Raw genomic sequence first — 14,018 nt, 5'->3', positions numbered from 1 at the left:
GAGTTGCTGTGGTTTAATATTCCTTGGCAGCATATCAAGCTGTGTGTGCATCAGGCTGTTCAGGGTTTGTTACACTTTCTCCTAATTGACAGGCAGGTGGTTTTTTTTCCTGTCTGCAAGGGTGGTGGTGAGACTTGTGTGCTATGGGAGACTGCATTATGTTTTCAATTACCTTTCTTTTCTTGTTTTTTTGATTGCAAGCTCTGTCTTGCAGCTGACTCAACTGAAATTTCTATCCTACAGGAAACTCCAAAGTTGTGTTTGGAATACAAGCAGCAGCCTGTCTTTTGTAGTATAGAAACCTAGGGGTTTGCATTTTATCTTTTTGAAAAGGGTAGAGTGTCCCAGGAGTGTCAGGAAAGCTGGATACATCTGTGTCATATCAAGACAACTGTGATTCCTCAAAGGGCAATAAATCCTTTCCATGTCTAATAGTTTAGAGGTATTTTGCTTGCCTAACAACCTCCTGCATAACAACAAAGCTGTTGAACTTTGCCACTTCATTCTCATGCTGACATCTTAATACCTGAATGGTTAAAAAAGAAGTGAAATCTTCATTTGGAATCCCTAAACAGTGATCAGCTGCTGTAAAATGCATTCTGTTGATGAATGACTTTGCTCCTTAGAAATGCTTTGAAAGGCTTGTGCTACAGCATCTACTCCCTGAATCCCATTACCTTGCATTCAAAGTTACCAGCATTCAAATTCAGTGACAAGGCTCTTGGGAAGCTGCTGTAATGTCTGCCCCTTTCCTTTCTCCTTCCCCAGTGTCTGATTTGCAAGAGAAGGTTGCAAATTTCATGGATGTGAGCGATTCAAAGATGGGGGTTGATAGGAATTTCTATCCCTTGCTTGTACCTTTCCTACTAAGCTCAGCCTTGGTTGCAATACATGTGGGGGTACAGGCTTGTAACTGCCCAGCTGAAAATTCCTAAAGAGAAAAAATTCTGATTTTCTCACTTTTCAGAAAAAAGCTGCTGATGAATTAGAGATGGAATAGTCTATCTCAGCTGCCAATCTTTGGGATTTCTATTTTAAGTTAGCCTGGTTGAAACCCTTTTAAGTTTCTCTTGCGTTCCCTTGTGGCATCTCTAAGAGAAGTTATTCCCAAGAATTCGTGCTTTCAAACCTCTGTGGGAATAAGTGTGGAGCAACATGGGTGTAGTGTAAAAATGGTACAATGAAAGTATCATGTAGTCAGCGTGATTTCATTGCAGCTCTGAAGGGCTGTCATGCCCTGAAAGCTGGGGAAGTACTGAAAGCTGGAGAGGGGCTTTATACAAGGGCACATAGTCAGAGGACAAGGGTGGATGGCTTCAAACTGAAGAGGGGAAGTTTGAATTAAAGATTAGGAAGAAATCCTTTACTGTGCGAGTACTGAGGCACTGGCACAGGTTGCCCAGAGATGCTCTTGATGCCCCATCCTTGGAAGTGTTCAAGGCCAGGCTGGATGGGGCTCTGAGCAACCTGGACTAGCAGAAGGTGTCCCTGCCCATGGGAGGGGGGCTGGAACGAGATGATCTTGAAGGTCCCTTCCAACCCAAACCATTCTCTGGTACAATATGTGGTGTGAAAACAAAATATTTTGTTTTCACAGGCATGTACTCCTGTGGTTTCTGGTTGTGTGTAACAGGATGTGTGAGGCTCACTGCTTTTGAGAGAATCAACTGCTTCATAGGAGTTACACTTGAAACTTGTTAACCCTCGTAGTTAGCAGAAAGCTTTAACCTACACATCCAGGTCAAAAGTGCATGTTTCCCAATAAACACTCAATGTATTACTTTTGTTCTGAGATGTTGTAAGTAGAACTTAAAGCTTTGTTTAGAATCTCCTACTTTTTTTTTATAATTTTCTGATCTTAAAGATGGGGACAGTAATAGTTTCTTCCTCTAGGTGACAATTCATGTCTAAAGACATCACTGAAGATTTTCAAGTAGAAAAAAATGAATTAGGGAAAAGTATAATTATTGTTTAAAATAAACTAAGTTACATTTATCACTAGCCTGACTACATATATTTGGTTTGCTGTCAACGTTTTGGTGAGGGGGCTACAGGGGTGGCTTCCCTGAGAAGCTGCCAGAAGCTTCCCATATGTTAACAGAGCCAAGGCCAGCCAACTCCAAGATGAACCCACTGCTGGCCAAGGCTGAGCCCACCAGCAACTGTGGTAGTGCCTCTGGGGTAATGTATTTGAGGAGAAAAAAAACCTTGCACTAATGCAGCCAAAGAGGTGGGACAGAATTTGTGAGAGGAACAGCTCTGCGGGCACCAAGGTCAGTGGAGAAGGAGGGGCAGGAGGTGCTCCAGGTGCCAGAGCAGACATTCCCCTGCCACTTGTGGAGCTGACCATGGTGAGGCAGCTCTGCCCCTGCAGCCCGTGGGGGTGCAGAGACCCACCTGCAGCTGGTGCAGGACCCCATGCCAGAGCAGATGGATGCCCATAGGAGGGTGTGACTTTTTGGGAAGCCCAAGCTGGAGCAGACTCCTGGACAGAGGAGTCCACAATGGAGCAGGTTTGCTGGTGGGACTTGTGACCCTGCAGAGGACCCACACTGGAGCAGCCTGTTCCTGAAGGATTGCAGCCCATGGAAATGACCCACACTAGAGCAGTATGTGAAAAACTGCAGGCTGGGGCAAGGACTGGTGGAGAAATTCATAGAGGACTGCTTTCCATGGGAGGGGTCCTATGCTGGAGCAGGGGAAGAGTGTGAGGAGCCCTTCCCCTGAGAAGGTCGCTGGCAGGGAGGAAGAAGAGAAAATCAGGAGGGAAGTTAGGCCTGGGAAGAAATGAGAGGTGGAGGAAAGATGTTTTAACATTTGGTTTTATTTCTTATTAGCTTACTCAGTTTTGATTGGTAATAAATTAAACTAATTTCCCCAAGTCAAGCTTGTTTTGCCCATGATGGTAACTCGTGAGTGATCTCTCCCTGTCCTTATTTCAACCCATGAGCCTGAGGAGGGGAGAGACAGAGCAGCTTTGGTGGGTACCTGACACCCATCCGGGGTCAACCCATCACGCTACGTTAGGTTTTTTCTTTGGGTTTGTTTTCTTTTTTTTCCTTCTCTTTTTAAAAAGCAGAAAGACTGCTGTGGAAAGCCTTCCCTGCTCTCTGGGCTCGGAATTAATCTCAGTTATAACACCAGACAGGGAGGTACCACTTGAACAAGCTGCCTGCCTTGCTGCTAAAAACATACCCGATGGAAGTTACTGGCACTGTCCCCTCACCCTGACATTAATGCAAAGGCTAATCTTCTTTAAGTCTCTTCTAGCCTAGCAATCTCTTAAGGGGCTGAATACGTGATTAAAAAACAGAAGGAAAGCAGCTGTCTTTTTATCCTTTCTTAATTATTCCGTGGTAGCTGATAGGTGTTGATTTCCTGGGAGTGTCATGGTGATGGAGGTTACATTTCCCTGTGTTGTTGGGACTCAGTGTTCAGAGCGGGGTTAGTTGAATGCTGCAGTGGGAGCTTTGGAGATGGAAAGAGTGAGTCTTACTTTCTGCAATTTCATCTGATGATGAAGGGCTGCCTTCTATTTGGAAACATGCAGCTAAAGGCCAAAAAACAGCTATCCAATGTCAAGGCAAGAAAGGGCTCTTTAATTACCTTTTTTCTTGTTTGGGTTATTTTTTTCTTTCTTTCTGTGTACCCCACCAGCTGGTGGCCGGGAGCATTTAAGAACAAGCTTAATTAGAAAGTCAAAAATAACCCCTAGCTTTTTCCTGCTGTAGCTTGGGGAGTAAAATCCGGTAAGTATTGCAGGATTGTTCTGACTGTTCTTTCACTGCTCTCCCCAGTCCTCATTGCTTCATTTAAAATATGAGTTACTAAATTCTTATTAGTAAATTGGAGATTATTGTGTTGTGCTTGCATTTTGAGCTAGTTCTGACTGGCTATGAGCCACAAGGAGTCTGATCCCTGCTTGAAAGTACCCAGCTGGGTTTCAGGGAAAGATTACACCATTGTGGGTTTTGTAGGGGCATTTTCTGTTCCTTCTGCTGCCCCTGCTGATTTGCTTGTCTAATTAAATGGATGACAAGTGCAAGAAGGGCAGTGAACAGTCTTCTGTCCTGTGTGTGTCCCACTTGCAGTGACACTGGCCATGAGTCATCAGGAGTACCTACTGTACTCCTCTGTAAGTCCAGCTACCTTTTCTTCAAATGTCAGGTTCAAGGAGCTTTAACTTCCAGCCCAAGAAATAACCCACATCTGAGAATGGATTGTTCTGGGTGTCCTGGCAATACCTACAGCCAGTGGCATTAATCTGTTTGTGCCTCAGTTTCAGCACCTGTAGACTTGGAAAAATTAATCTTGCAAGAAAGTAGGAGAAAGAAGGGTTGTTTGGAAAGCATTCCAAGTTGTTATTTAGGTGAACGGAGGGACAAAAGATTAGAGGATGTCTCTTACTTCTCCTAAAACAGGCTAAATGTTCAAAATAAATTTCCACACATAATATTTTTGTTAAATGAAAAGCCAACAATAAACAAATAACTGTGACTCTGAATCTATCCGGTTTCTGTTCTGCAGCCCTCTCCTATGGAAGCTGTGTGACACAGACACAGTGCACAACTCAAGGAAGCCTGATTGATGGAATCTGGATGTGTATTTTAAAGCAAAATCTCAGGTCCAAGTACATTCAGCTGATCATGTGCTTGCATGCATGCAAACTTGTTATTCCTTAGGCTAATTCTTTTTGGTTGGAAAGATTTGTCAGTGATGAACTGTGCCTTCCTGCTACATACATCACAAATTGCTCTCAGGCTGAACTCTTAGAGCTGAAACACCCTTCCCCATGCTGAAAATAGTAATTGGGCTGTTCCCACTAACCAACCACAGGTAACTACTCTCATTTTGGAAAATGTTGTGGTTTCAGGCATCCTGAGCCATGGTAACATAGTTACTAAAATTCAAACTGTTTGAAAGTCAGGTATTTTACGTTGTTAGATTTGTGGTTTATTTTTTCCTCTGGACACTAGGCTTTCAAGCATCAGGCACCTTGTATGAGTGATAACCGTAAGCACACAAGTGTTACCTACTTCTGGGATCTGAAAGGGTGTTTTATTGCTGTGCAGGACACAAGTTCCAGTATGACACTCCAAAGTAAACACATTCATGCTTCTCCCTTAGGGATGCTAGTAGAAAATCCAGTTTTATTGACTCTCTTCCCAACCTATTACTGGAACAGGTCATTATCCACTCCCTCCATACACCCTTCCTTCTCTACAGCTCAGTCCCAGGAGTGCTTTGGGCAAGCAGTGCACTCCAAGCAGGACCTCCCTTTCTCTTGCTTTGTGGCAGCCTCCATTTCCAATCCATCTTTGCTGAGCATATTCTCTACCTCTAGTGATGCACCAGTGTCTGCTGGTGAGAGTTTCACTTCCTTGTTTGGAAACCCTTCTACCAACGGGAACTGTTGTTACTTTTGTGCATGCTTTCTGTTTCTTTTAAGTTCTAAGCATCTTGAGGAAGGTAGATTGGATCTGATTTTTGGAGGCTATAATCCAGTATCACTCCACTTGAAGACCTGTAGGAGAGACGGGCAGTGAGTACTTCTGAAAGGCCAGGCTTCTCTTTTTATTTGTCTATTGAAAGAACTGTGTGTAACTACTGGCATATTATTACTTTTATGATATGTTGTCTCTTTACTTGCCTCAACTTTGAATCTCCTGATTTCTGAGCAACTATATCTTAAAAAGCTGGATGGAAAGAGGGCTTCAGCTAAAAAAAATCCCAAAATAACATGTATCTGTTTTAGAACTGACTGAAAACCTGAAGATATGGAATTGAAATACACAGCACTTCAACCAGCTCCAATTTCTCTGTCTATTTGCATTTGTAATGTAATAAAATTAAACACTGTCTCATATAGTATCCTATGCATTTCCTATGCCATTTGAGCACGTGCAGGGAAAAACTACAGTAGTAGCTTCTCTCTCTTCTGAGTATTTGGAAAGGGGAACCCAAACATAAACATATTCCCTTTACACCAGCATACTTAAGATGCAATTATTTTTCCAAATGTAAAGTGGTACCCTTCGAGGTATCTAATTATCCTATAGATTTTAAAGTACATTCTTTAGTTGTTCAGCAGTGAGAGTGGGCTGTTTATCATCTAGAAGTTGCTATTTGACACCTGCTAATGTAACTCACAACCTGAGTTTACTTATAAAATAATCTAAGTACTTTTGTTATGAGTTGACAATTAAAAAAGAAGAGGGGGAAGAGGTGTCAGAGTGTGAAGTTTGAAAGGAGCATAGAATCATAGGATGATTTGGGTTGGAAGAGTGCCAATAAGGTGCTGTCAAGCTCTGGCCATTGCTGTTTAGGTGGATGGTAACTCTCAGGTTTTTTTGTTTAGCCTTGATCAGTGATGGATTTAACTTAAATTCTGTTTTATAAAGTCTGCCATACTCTTTCTTGTCTGTAAAAATCCCAGCAGTGATCCACCAAGTCATTTTGTCTTTCTAAAAGAGACAGAAACACAGAAATTCAATAGGGACTATTGAATTGAAAGACTGCAAAGTTCCCAATAAGCAGACAGAAAATGTATTTCTCTAAAAGTGACCTCTAGCACTACATTTTCATAATCAAGACCCTGAGTATCTCATGTCCAACAGACCAGAATTTTCGAAGACACTATCAGAGATGGATGTATCAGGAGAAGTTAGGGGCTCAAACACTTGTTATATACCAAAGCCCAGTGTTTACAGGTCACTGTTGTTCATGGGGTCCTCACTTAACCCTCCAGCAGGGGACTGAAGCCACATTTCTCATACCCTTGGCTGAATGCTGACATTGTTGGAGTCCTCTGTAAAATGGCAGCTTCTTTGTGGAGGGCATGTGTTGTTGGATTAGGCTTGTCAGAGAAGGTCTCAGCATGAGGTGAGAGGGATGCTGAGGGAGCTTTTGTATGAGATGGACCTTGAGTCGGTCAGCAGTGCCAGGCCTCAGGCGGTTGAGCTGATACCAGCCCCAGAAATGTGCAGTCTGTCTGTGGAAACACAGCCAGAGGGGAGTTCTGCCACCTGTAAGGTGCAGCAGGGATTTTGTGAATGACGGTGGGACCAAGTGATGGACACAATACCCATCAACAGTGGAGTGTAGGGATGCTACCTTCTCCTTGTGCATTGCAACCTCAGTGCAGAAGGGTCTCTTACTATTATATTTTGATTTAGGAACATAGAAGAATGAGGTTAATGCATTTATGCAACATTCCTGGTGAAAATATTTTAAGACAACCTTCTCTATCTTAACTATCTTGACTCTTCCCAGCTCCTTCAGTTAGAGTCCGCACCAGTGTGAATGCAATTTCCATGCATTGTTTCAGTCTGGAAATGAAACAATTTTCATTAATGGAAACCTGGTTCTCAAGCAGAACAATTAGACCCACTTCAGGTTGAAAAAAGATAAAAGCATGCTAATTTGGATGGAGGACTCTTCTTTCAAGGCAGCCAATTGAGTCATCAGCCTGCCACCCACCTGACTGTCTAACAGGTAATTAGGAGGTAGTCCTCTTTTTGTGTGGAGCGTGTGCGTAAACCTCCACACACTGGTGTCACTGCCCATTGGGACATCAGGGGAAAGAGCTAGGCAGTGGCAAAAGAGAGAGGAGAGCACGTTCGCCAGACGGTGCCCAATGATCTGACTTCTTTTTTTATTTAGCTTATTATTTTTGTCTTTTCAACAGCTACCTGAAGTTTCTGACAGTAAAGCCGTCATGGCAGACCTGGGCTGCAAAAAGCCCAGCGACTGCACCGTCTCCAGGCTCCTCAGCGTAGTGGAGAGCGAACTCCGGGCTGGGAGAGACAAAGGCGACCCCACGGAGAAACAGCTCCAGGTTGTCTTGGAGGATGCGACGCTCTGGCAGAGATTCAGGGAAGTCACTAATGAGATGATCGTGACCAAGAATGGCAGGTGAGTGATCTGCACAGTGCTGCGGGCTCAGTGGAGGTGGCAGCCAGGGGGGTTAGACTCTGTGATAATAAACAGTGTGTGCAGACTTGAGGGAACTGCACACCAGAGCTTTTTAGGGGACTGCAGCCTTGCAGTCCACTAAAACCAGCGTATGAACAAGATGGAGTGACCCTGCTTCTTTTTGGTCACTGCCAAACCATTCCTCCTATGAAACATGCTGGAAAAATATATTGACTAACTTGCGATTTCACAAAAAGGCAACTTTTTCAAGGGAATAGATGGTACCTCTCAAAACCTTTGGAATGACTTCTTATGCTAATAATCATCAGCCTATATTAGCAAGTCCTCACCTGTACACTTCAAATTACTGTACAGAAGCAGATTGATGTTGTTATCCCCAGCTGCAGTTCCCAGGTATGAACAGATTGTACGAGCAGTCTGTACCAGAACGGGTGCAATAAAACTGTGCCCTACGTGCTCTGTATGCAGGTACAGTCTGAATTGCATGGTCCCACAGTTGTTGCTGATGCCTTTAGAAACAAGTGTGGAATATTGCTTGATTTACACAGTTTTAGGAGGACAAAATATTGTGGTATAAATGGATCACATGTCTTACTCTTTGGGGAACACAGAAAGGCACAGGAAAAGAGTGAAAAATCTGGCGAGAAGGATGCCAGTTCTGAATCGGGCACTGGCTTGAAGAAGGCTCTCCACAGAGGTTCTGCTCTGAACTGGGCTGACAGCAGAGTCCAGACCATAACAGACAAGCAGCTACCAGAATAAGATTTGCCAGCACAGTGGTACTAAAGTTTTTATTTAATGTATCCTTGCCAGCCCTCTGCTGCGCCCCCCGCGCCCCCCCCCCCCGCTCCCTCAACATGCACACATTTTTTCTGCGAAACCTCTCAGGAGACCCACCCAGGAGACAGGAATTAAGAGATGGAGATAAAGATTTACTCATGTGATGTGACTTTCATTAATTTTGCAGACTTTGATTTAACAGAATTTGTGGATGAAATTACTGCTGACTGCAGCTTGATAAGGGACATAGGTGAAAGCAGTAAAAAGGAAAAATATAGTCTCTTTTGGCTCAGCAAGGTGATTCTGTGGAGAAAACAGTTACCTTCCCAAAGTACCCAGCTCTTGGTGTAACAGTACCTGTTGCCATTCTGATTGCTCCTAATAACCTATACTGATAGAAATCTGCTGCCGAGATTCTCTTTATATCGAGAAGCTCCTTCTGCTTCATTTAAATTGCTTTCAAAACTGCTGTTAGGCTACAGCAGACTTCTAAGTGGACTTTCACTTGGTGTACAGTAGCTTAAACTGGCTCCTTAGCCGCATAAGTGACTAAAAGTGAGGTAAGATGGGTTTGCCTCTAGTTAATTAAATTGGTACAAAGAATCACACCATACCAACAGGTTTTTTTCAGTTTCTTTCCTTGCAGCTAATGAAAATCATGATTTCATGGTGATACTAGTTCTTTCTGAAATGTCAGGGTGAGTGTGTAGATAAAATCTTTTTATAGTGTTGATAAGGGAATCTTTCATTATGTGAATGTGCCCGGGTACTCCTTATTTCATTGTGTAAGCTGCCTGATTTTTTAATTTTAGCTTATACACTCCTTATCAGCCTGATTCTACTTTTCTTATAGCCAATGACATCTCCAGAAATGTCAGTGGGGACAGAAATAAGTTCTTTATGATCAAACAGCAATCTCTAAATAAAAAATTGCAGAAGTATGTCACACAGCCATTTGCATTAATCCTTTTAACATAGTTACTGTAGCATCGGAGATTGTGAAAAAGGATCTCTGCATTTCTGAAAGTATCTTTCATCAAAAAACACATCAGCACACTAAAACAGAGAAAACACAGACGGTGGCCTGCAGCAAAGCACTCTGAACAACTCTATGCTATTCAAAAGGAGACCAACTTGAGACCATTTCCTATGACTGCTGAGTTTTTCTCAGGTTCAGGATTCTTCAGTGCCTGTCTCCAGAGAGATTCTCAGTAGAAAAAATATTGATCTTATTCTGCTTCTGCTAAATAAGTACAACCAGATCATTCTTGCTGAAGGGTAGATGAATGCTTTGAAAACTGTGTTCTACAATGAAAGAGAAGAGCCAGCCTGAACTTTTGTGTGTGAAAACGAAAACAGTTGGTGTGGACAGACACATTATTGGCAAAGCTCAGAAATTAAACAGAAACCTGATACAGTAGCATCCCAGAGAATGAAAGTGTAATTGATTAGTGATCCTCAAGTGTCAAATTCTAGCATGCACAATTCTATCTGCTCTGAGTCATCTCTAATTGGTACCGAGGGTCCCAAAATGTCACAGTTTGATGAACCACCTTCAGTGTTAATATATAGATATGTCTCTGTGGCTGTATCATACTTCATTATGATAATCACCTGGCCTAGCAATATGCCTGGGGGAGATAGATATATTCTGAACAGGATAGACATCATTAAAATTAAATCACGTGCTGTATCACAAAATACGTCCCAATGGGTGCAGCTGATACGGTGGAAACCATCTCCTATTTTACTCAGACTTATTGTATTCAATTGACACTTCAATATCAAATGTACTGTTATCTGACTGAGTAGGTTTTCTCTCTCAGTGTTTATACCATATTAGCTAGGCACTATCCTGAGACTTCGCAATCCCTGTTATTGCCTGGAGACAGGAAGGTGCCACTGTTCCTCTCTGTGTATGGGGAGAATCCATAGGGGATCAGTGCAGGCAGCCATGAGTGGGGCAAAGAAGCCCTTTCCAGGCTTAAACGCTAAAGCAACTTAACTGGTTACTGCACGTTCAAGTTTGATATCAAACATCTTCCCACTCAAGGTCTGTACTGTGGAGTAATTGTAGCAGATTTGCTCTAAATAAATTGAAGAGGCTGAAGTGCTCAGCTATTGCAGCAGTAGAGGTCACGTGTACACCTACCTGATCATTGACACAAACGTTCTGACAAACAAATTTGGAGAAATCACAATTTGCCATGCTAAAAGTCAGATTTTAACAGTAAAGCCACTTAATCAGCAGAACAAGTTAGGTGGTGAGCTTTCCATCATTAGAGTCTGTACAGTCAAAACATGCTGGTCCAAGCGAGGCAGAGATTAACTGGGATTGAAGCCGGGTAACACAGGGAAGTGCTCTAATCTTAGTGCTACAGGAGGTTAAAATTGATGGTGACTGCATTCTCTTCTGGAATTGGTCTTTGGGTCCTTTGGGGATAAACTTGAGTCTCTCAAATAGAAAGGCAGAGCAGCTTGCCTGTATTGTGGGCAGAGGAATTAACAATCTGCGTGTAACACAAACAGCTCTGAGAAATCTAGTGAAATTAAATTTTCATGTGGATTAATTTTCCCCTCTAATTCAATTTCAGCTATGTATCTAAATGTGTTACTTTGAACATCGACTGGGGGAGATGTAAGCATTGGAAAGAGCAATGCATCCATACTTTTTATCACATCCCAGTTTGGTAGCTGGTGCATCCTGATCAGAAAGACATGTGCAGCATATAAATCCTTGACTAAGCATCTATTTAATTAGAAACATCATGGTTCACAGTACCTTGGAGACCAGGGAGGAGTGCTGTTCCTCAGGGGTCAGTACTGGGACTAGAGCTTTTCAATGCCTTTGTTGGTGACAGGGGTACACCCTTCACACCCTTAGGAAGTTTGCCAGCAACCCCCAGCTGTGTTCTGGTTGACAAGTGGAGGGCAGGGATGTCATCTAGAGGGATCTGGACAGGCTTCAGAGCAGGGCCTGTGCAAACCTCATAAAGTGAACTTAAAATACAGGCTGGGTGGAGAACGGGTTCAGAGCAGCCCTGAGAACAAGGACTCAGGAGTGTTGGTGGACAAGAAGCACAACATGAGCCAGCAACGTGCACTGGCAGCCCAGAAAGCCAAATGCATCCTGGGCTGCATCCAAAGCAGAGTGGCCAGCAGGGGAGTGAGGGGATTCTCACCCTCTGCTCCGCTCTGGTGAGACCCACCTGGAGTGCTGCATTCTCCAGCACAGGAAGGACATCAACCCCTTGGAGCAAGTCTGTAGGAAAAGCTGAGATAGTTGCAGCCGTTCAGCCTGGAGAGGAGACTGACCTTATAGCAGCCTCCCAGTACCTAAAGGGGGCTACAAGAGAGCTGGAGAGGAACTTTTTACAAGGGCATGGAGTGATACAAGGGGTGGTGAGGCACTGCCCAGAGAAGTTGTAGATGCCTCATCCCTGGATGTGTTCAAGGCCAGATTAAATGGGGCTTAGAGCAACCTGGTGTAGTGGAAAGTGTTGGGGACACCAATCCAGGGATTGGGACAAGATGATCTTTAAGGTCCCTTCCAACCCAAACCAAATTCTATGGTGTTTTCCTCAATGCTGCACTGACCCTGTATCACCAAGTATTAATATTAGATCAAAAATCTCAAATTTCTCAAATTCTGTCTTTTCCTGTCAGCAGAAGGTGCTGAATGCATACAGCAAAAACTGTTATAGAGGTCTCCAGAAAGGTGAGTGGGATGTCATGGGAGACTAATTGTTAGCAACTTGCATTTGGGTGTCACTAGAGAGTATGACTGCAGGGGCAGAGACTTCCAGTGTCCTTTGAGACAGCCTAGAGTTTCAGCTCCCTTCTTATGTATTTTGGAAGTCTTGTACAGCTACTAAGCCTAGAGAGCTACCTTACCTTAGCCCCATGGCCACGGACCTCAGGCCATTTCTCTGGTGGCTTGGTGTACCCTCTCTGTACCCATAGAGAAAAGGAGCTTGAAGATTCATTGGCCAGTCCATAAGAATGTGGCATGGAGAAACGGCAGCGGCCAGGAGAGGTCAGTATGAGGGTGTCTGGGGCAGGGAGGCCTGTTACTCATGGAAGAAGAATGTAAGAGGTGATATGTAACAGCAATTGCATGTATTCCTTGAAAAGCTACGAAACTTAATGAATAGGATACCTTTTCTGGGAGACCCCTCTGTTCTGCTGTCCACAAATCTGTTAGAGCCCTACTAGCTCTGTTGCTGCAGACTTTCAGGCACTGAGGTGCCAATTCAGAGCTGTGTGGCATCGATCACAAGCACTGGGACACACAGAAAACCACTGAAAATCAAACTGTGAGCTCCTGCAAATCTCCTTTACGAAAGAAAAAAAAAAATAATAGTAAAAGGGGATTGAGAAAAGCTGGCATTAGACCTCTAGGCACAAAAGGAGCAGTTTCCCAAAATTAACAAAGGCAGGGTTTCAGTTTTAAACACATGAGATGGTGGAAGGCTGGATAGAAGTTTAGAGCTTGCATGTAAGATGGAACTAAAAGCAAAAGAACATTGTCAAGCTGGTGAGGTCAGGGAATATGGATGTACGGGACCAAATTACTGGAGGAACTGCCAACTGCAAGGTCTGATGGCAAGAGTGGATGGAAGGAAGGGAGGATGTTTTTTTATACTGAAATAGTCAGTGAGCATCTGGAAACAAACACTGAGGAGAATCTTTCCAGACCAGTTTCCAGTGGTGTCCCCTTTCTTGTTTCCTTGGCCAGGCGGATGTTCCCTGTTTTGAAGATCAGCGTGTCAGGCTTGGATCCAAACGCCATGTACTCCTTCCTGTTGGACTTCGCTCCGACTGATGGCCACCGCTGGAAGTACGTCAATGGAGAATGGGTGCCAGCTGGGAAACCAGAGCCACCGAACCACAGCTGTGTCTACATCCACCCAGACTCTCCCAACTTTGGGGCCCATTGGATGAAAGCTGCCATTTCCTTCAGCAAAGTCAAACTTACCAACAAGCTCAATGGGAGTGGGCAGGTATGGCCTGATGCTTCCACACCACCTCTTGGCTTCAATTGCAAGCACCTACCAATCAAGAAATATCAAGGGTGCATTTATGTAATTATAGAAGCCCTTAAAGGCCTCTTCACCCACAGATGCCAATTATTCTCCGGAGGCCAAATGTAAACAGGGATAAACAGGCCTTAATTGGCACTTTCAGATTTTAATGGACTTCTTGATGTTAAGAGAGACAGAGTGCTGTGGTTTACTTAATCATCAGGGGTCTTTTCAGAGTTGGTCTTGTGTGCTGGGGATTTTTACATAGGACTTCAGAGA

The 14,018-nt window shown here is 43.6% G+C and overlaps 1 protein-coding gene across 4 annotated transcripts in view; it reads left to right on the top strand.

Annotated features, from left to right (window-relative positions):
- Window positions 1-14,018, top strand: part of TBX19 (T-box transcription factor 19) — a 32,984-nt gene that overhangs the window by 4,929 nt on the left and 14,037 nt on the right. For all 4 annotated transcript variants that reach the window (XM_019283747.3, XM_019283746.3, XM_019283748.3 and 1 more), the window contains exons 2-4: window positions 7,273-7,494; window positions 7,688-7,914; window positions 13,454-13,718. In XM_019283747.3, coding sequence (XP_019139292.1) covers window positions 7,718-7,914; window positions 13,454-13,718 — 462 coding nt within the window. In that variant the 5' untranslated portion in view covers window positions 7,273-7,494; window positions 7,688-7,717. The remainder of the gene's footprint in view (window positions 1-7,272; window positions 7,495-7,687; window positions 7,915-13,453; window positions 13,719-14,018) is intronic.

The sequence above is a fragment of the Corvus cornix genome, chromosome 1 (genome assembly GCF_000738735.6).
Source record: "Corvus cornix cornix isolate S_Up_H32 chromosome 1, ASM73873v5, whole genome shotgun sequence".
Lineage (NCBI taxonomy): Eukaryota > Metazoa > Chordata > Aves > Passeriformes > Corvidae > Corvus > Corvus cornix.
Note: the sequence above shows the minus strand (reverse complement) of the source record. Positions and strands in the feature narration are given on the sequence as shown.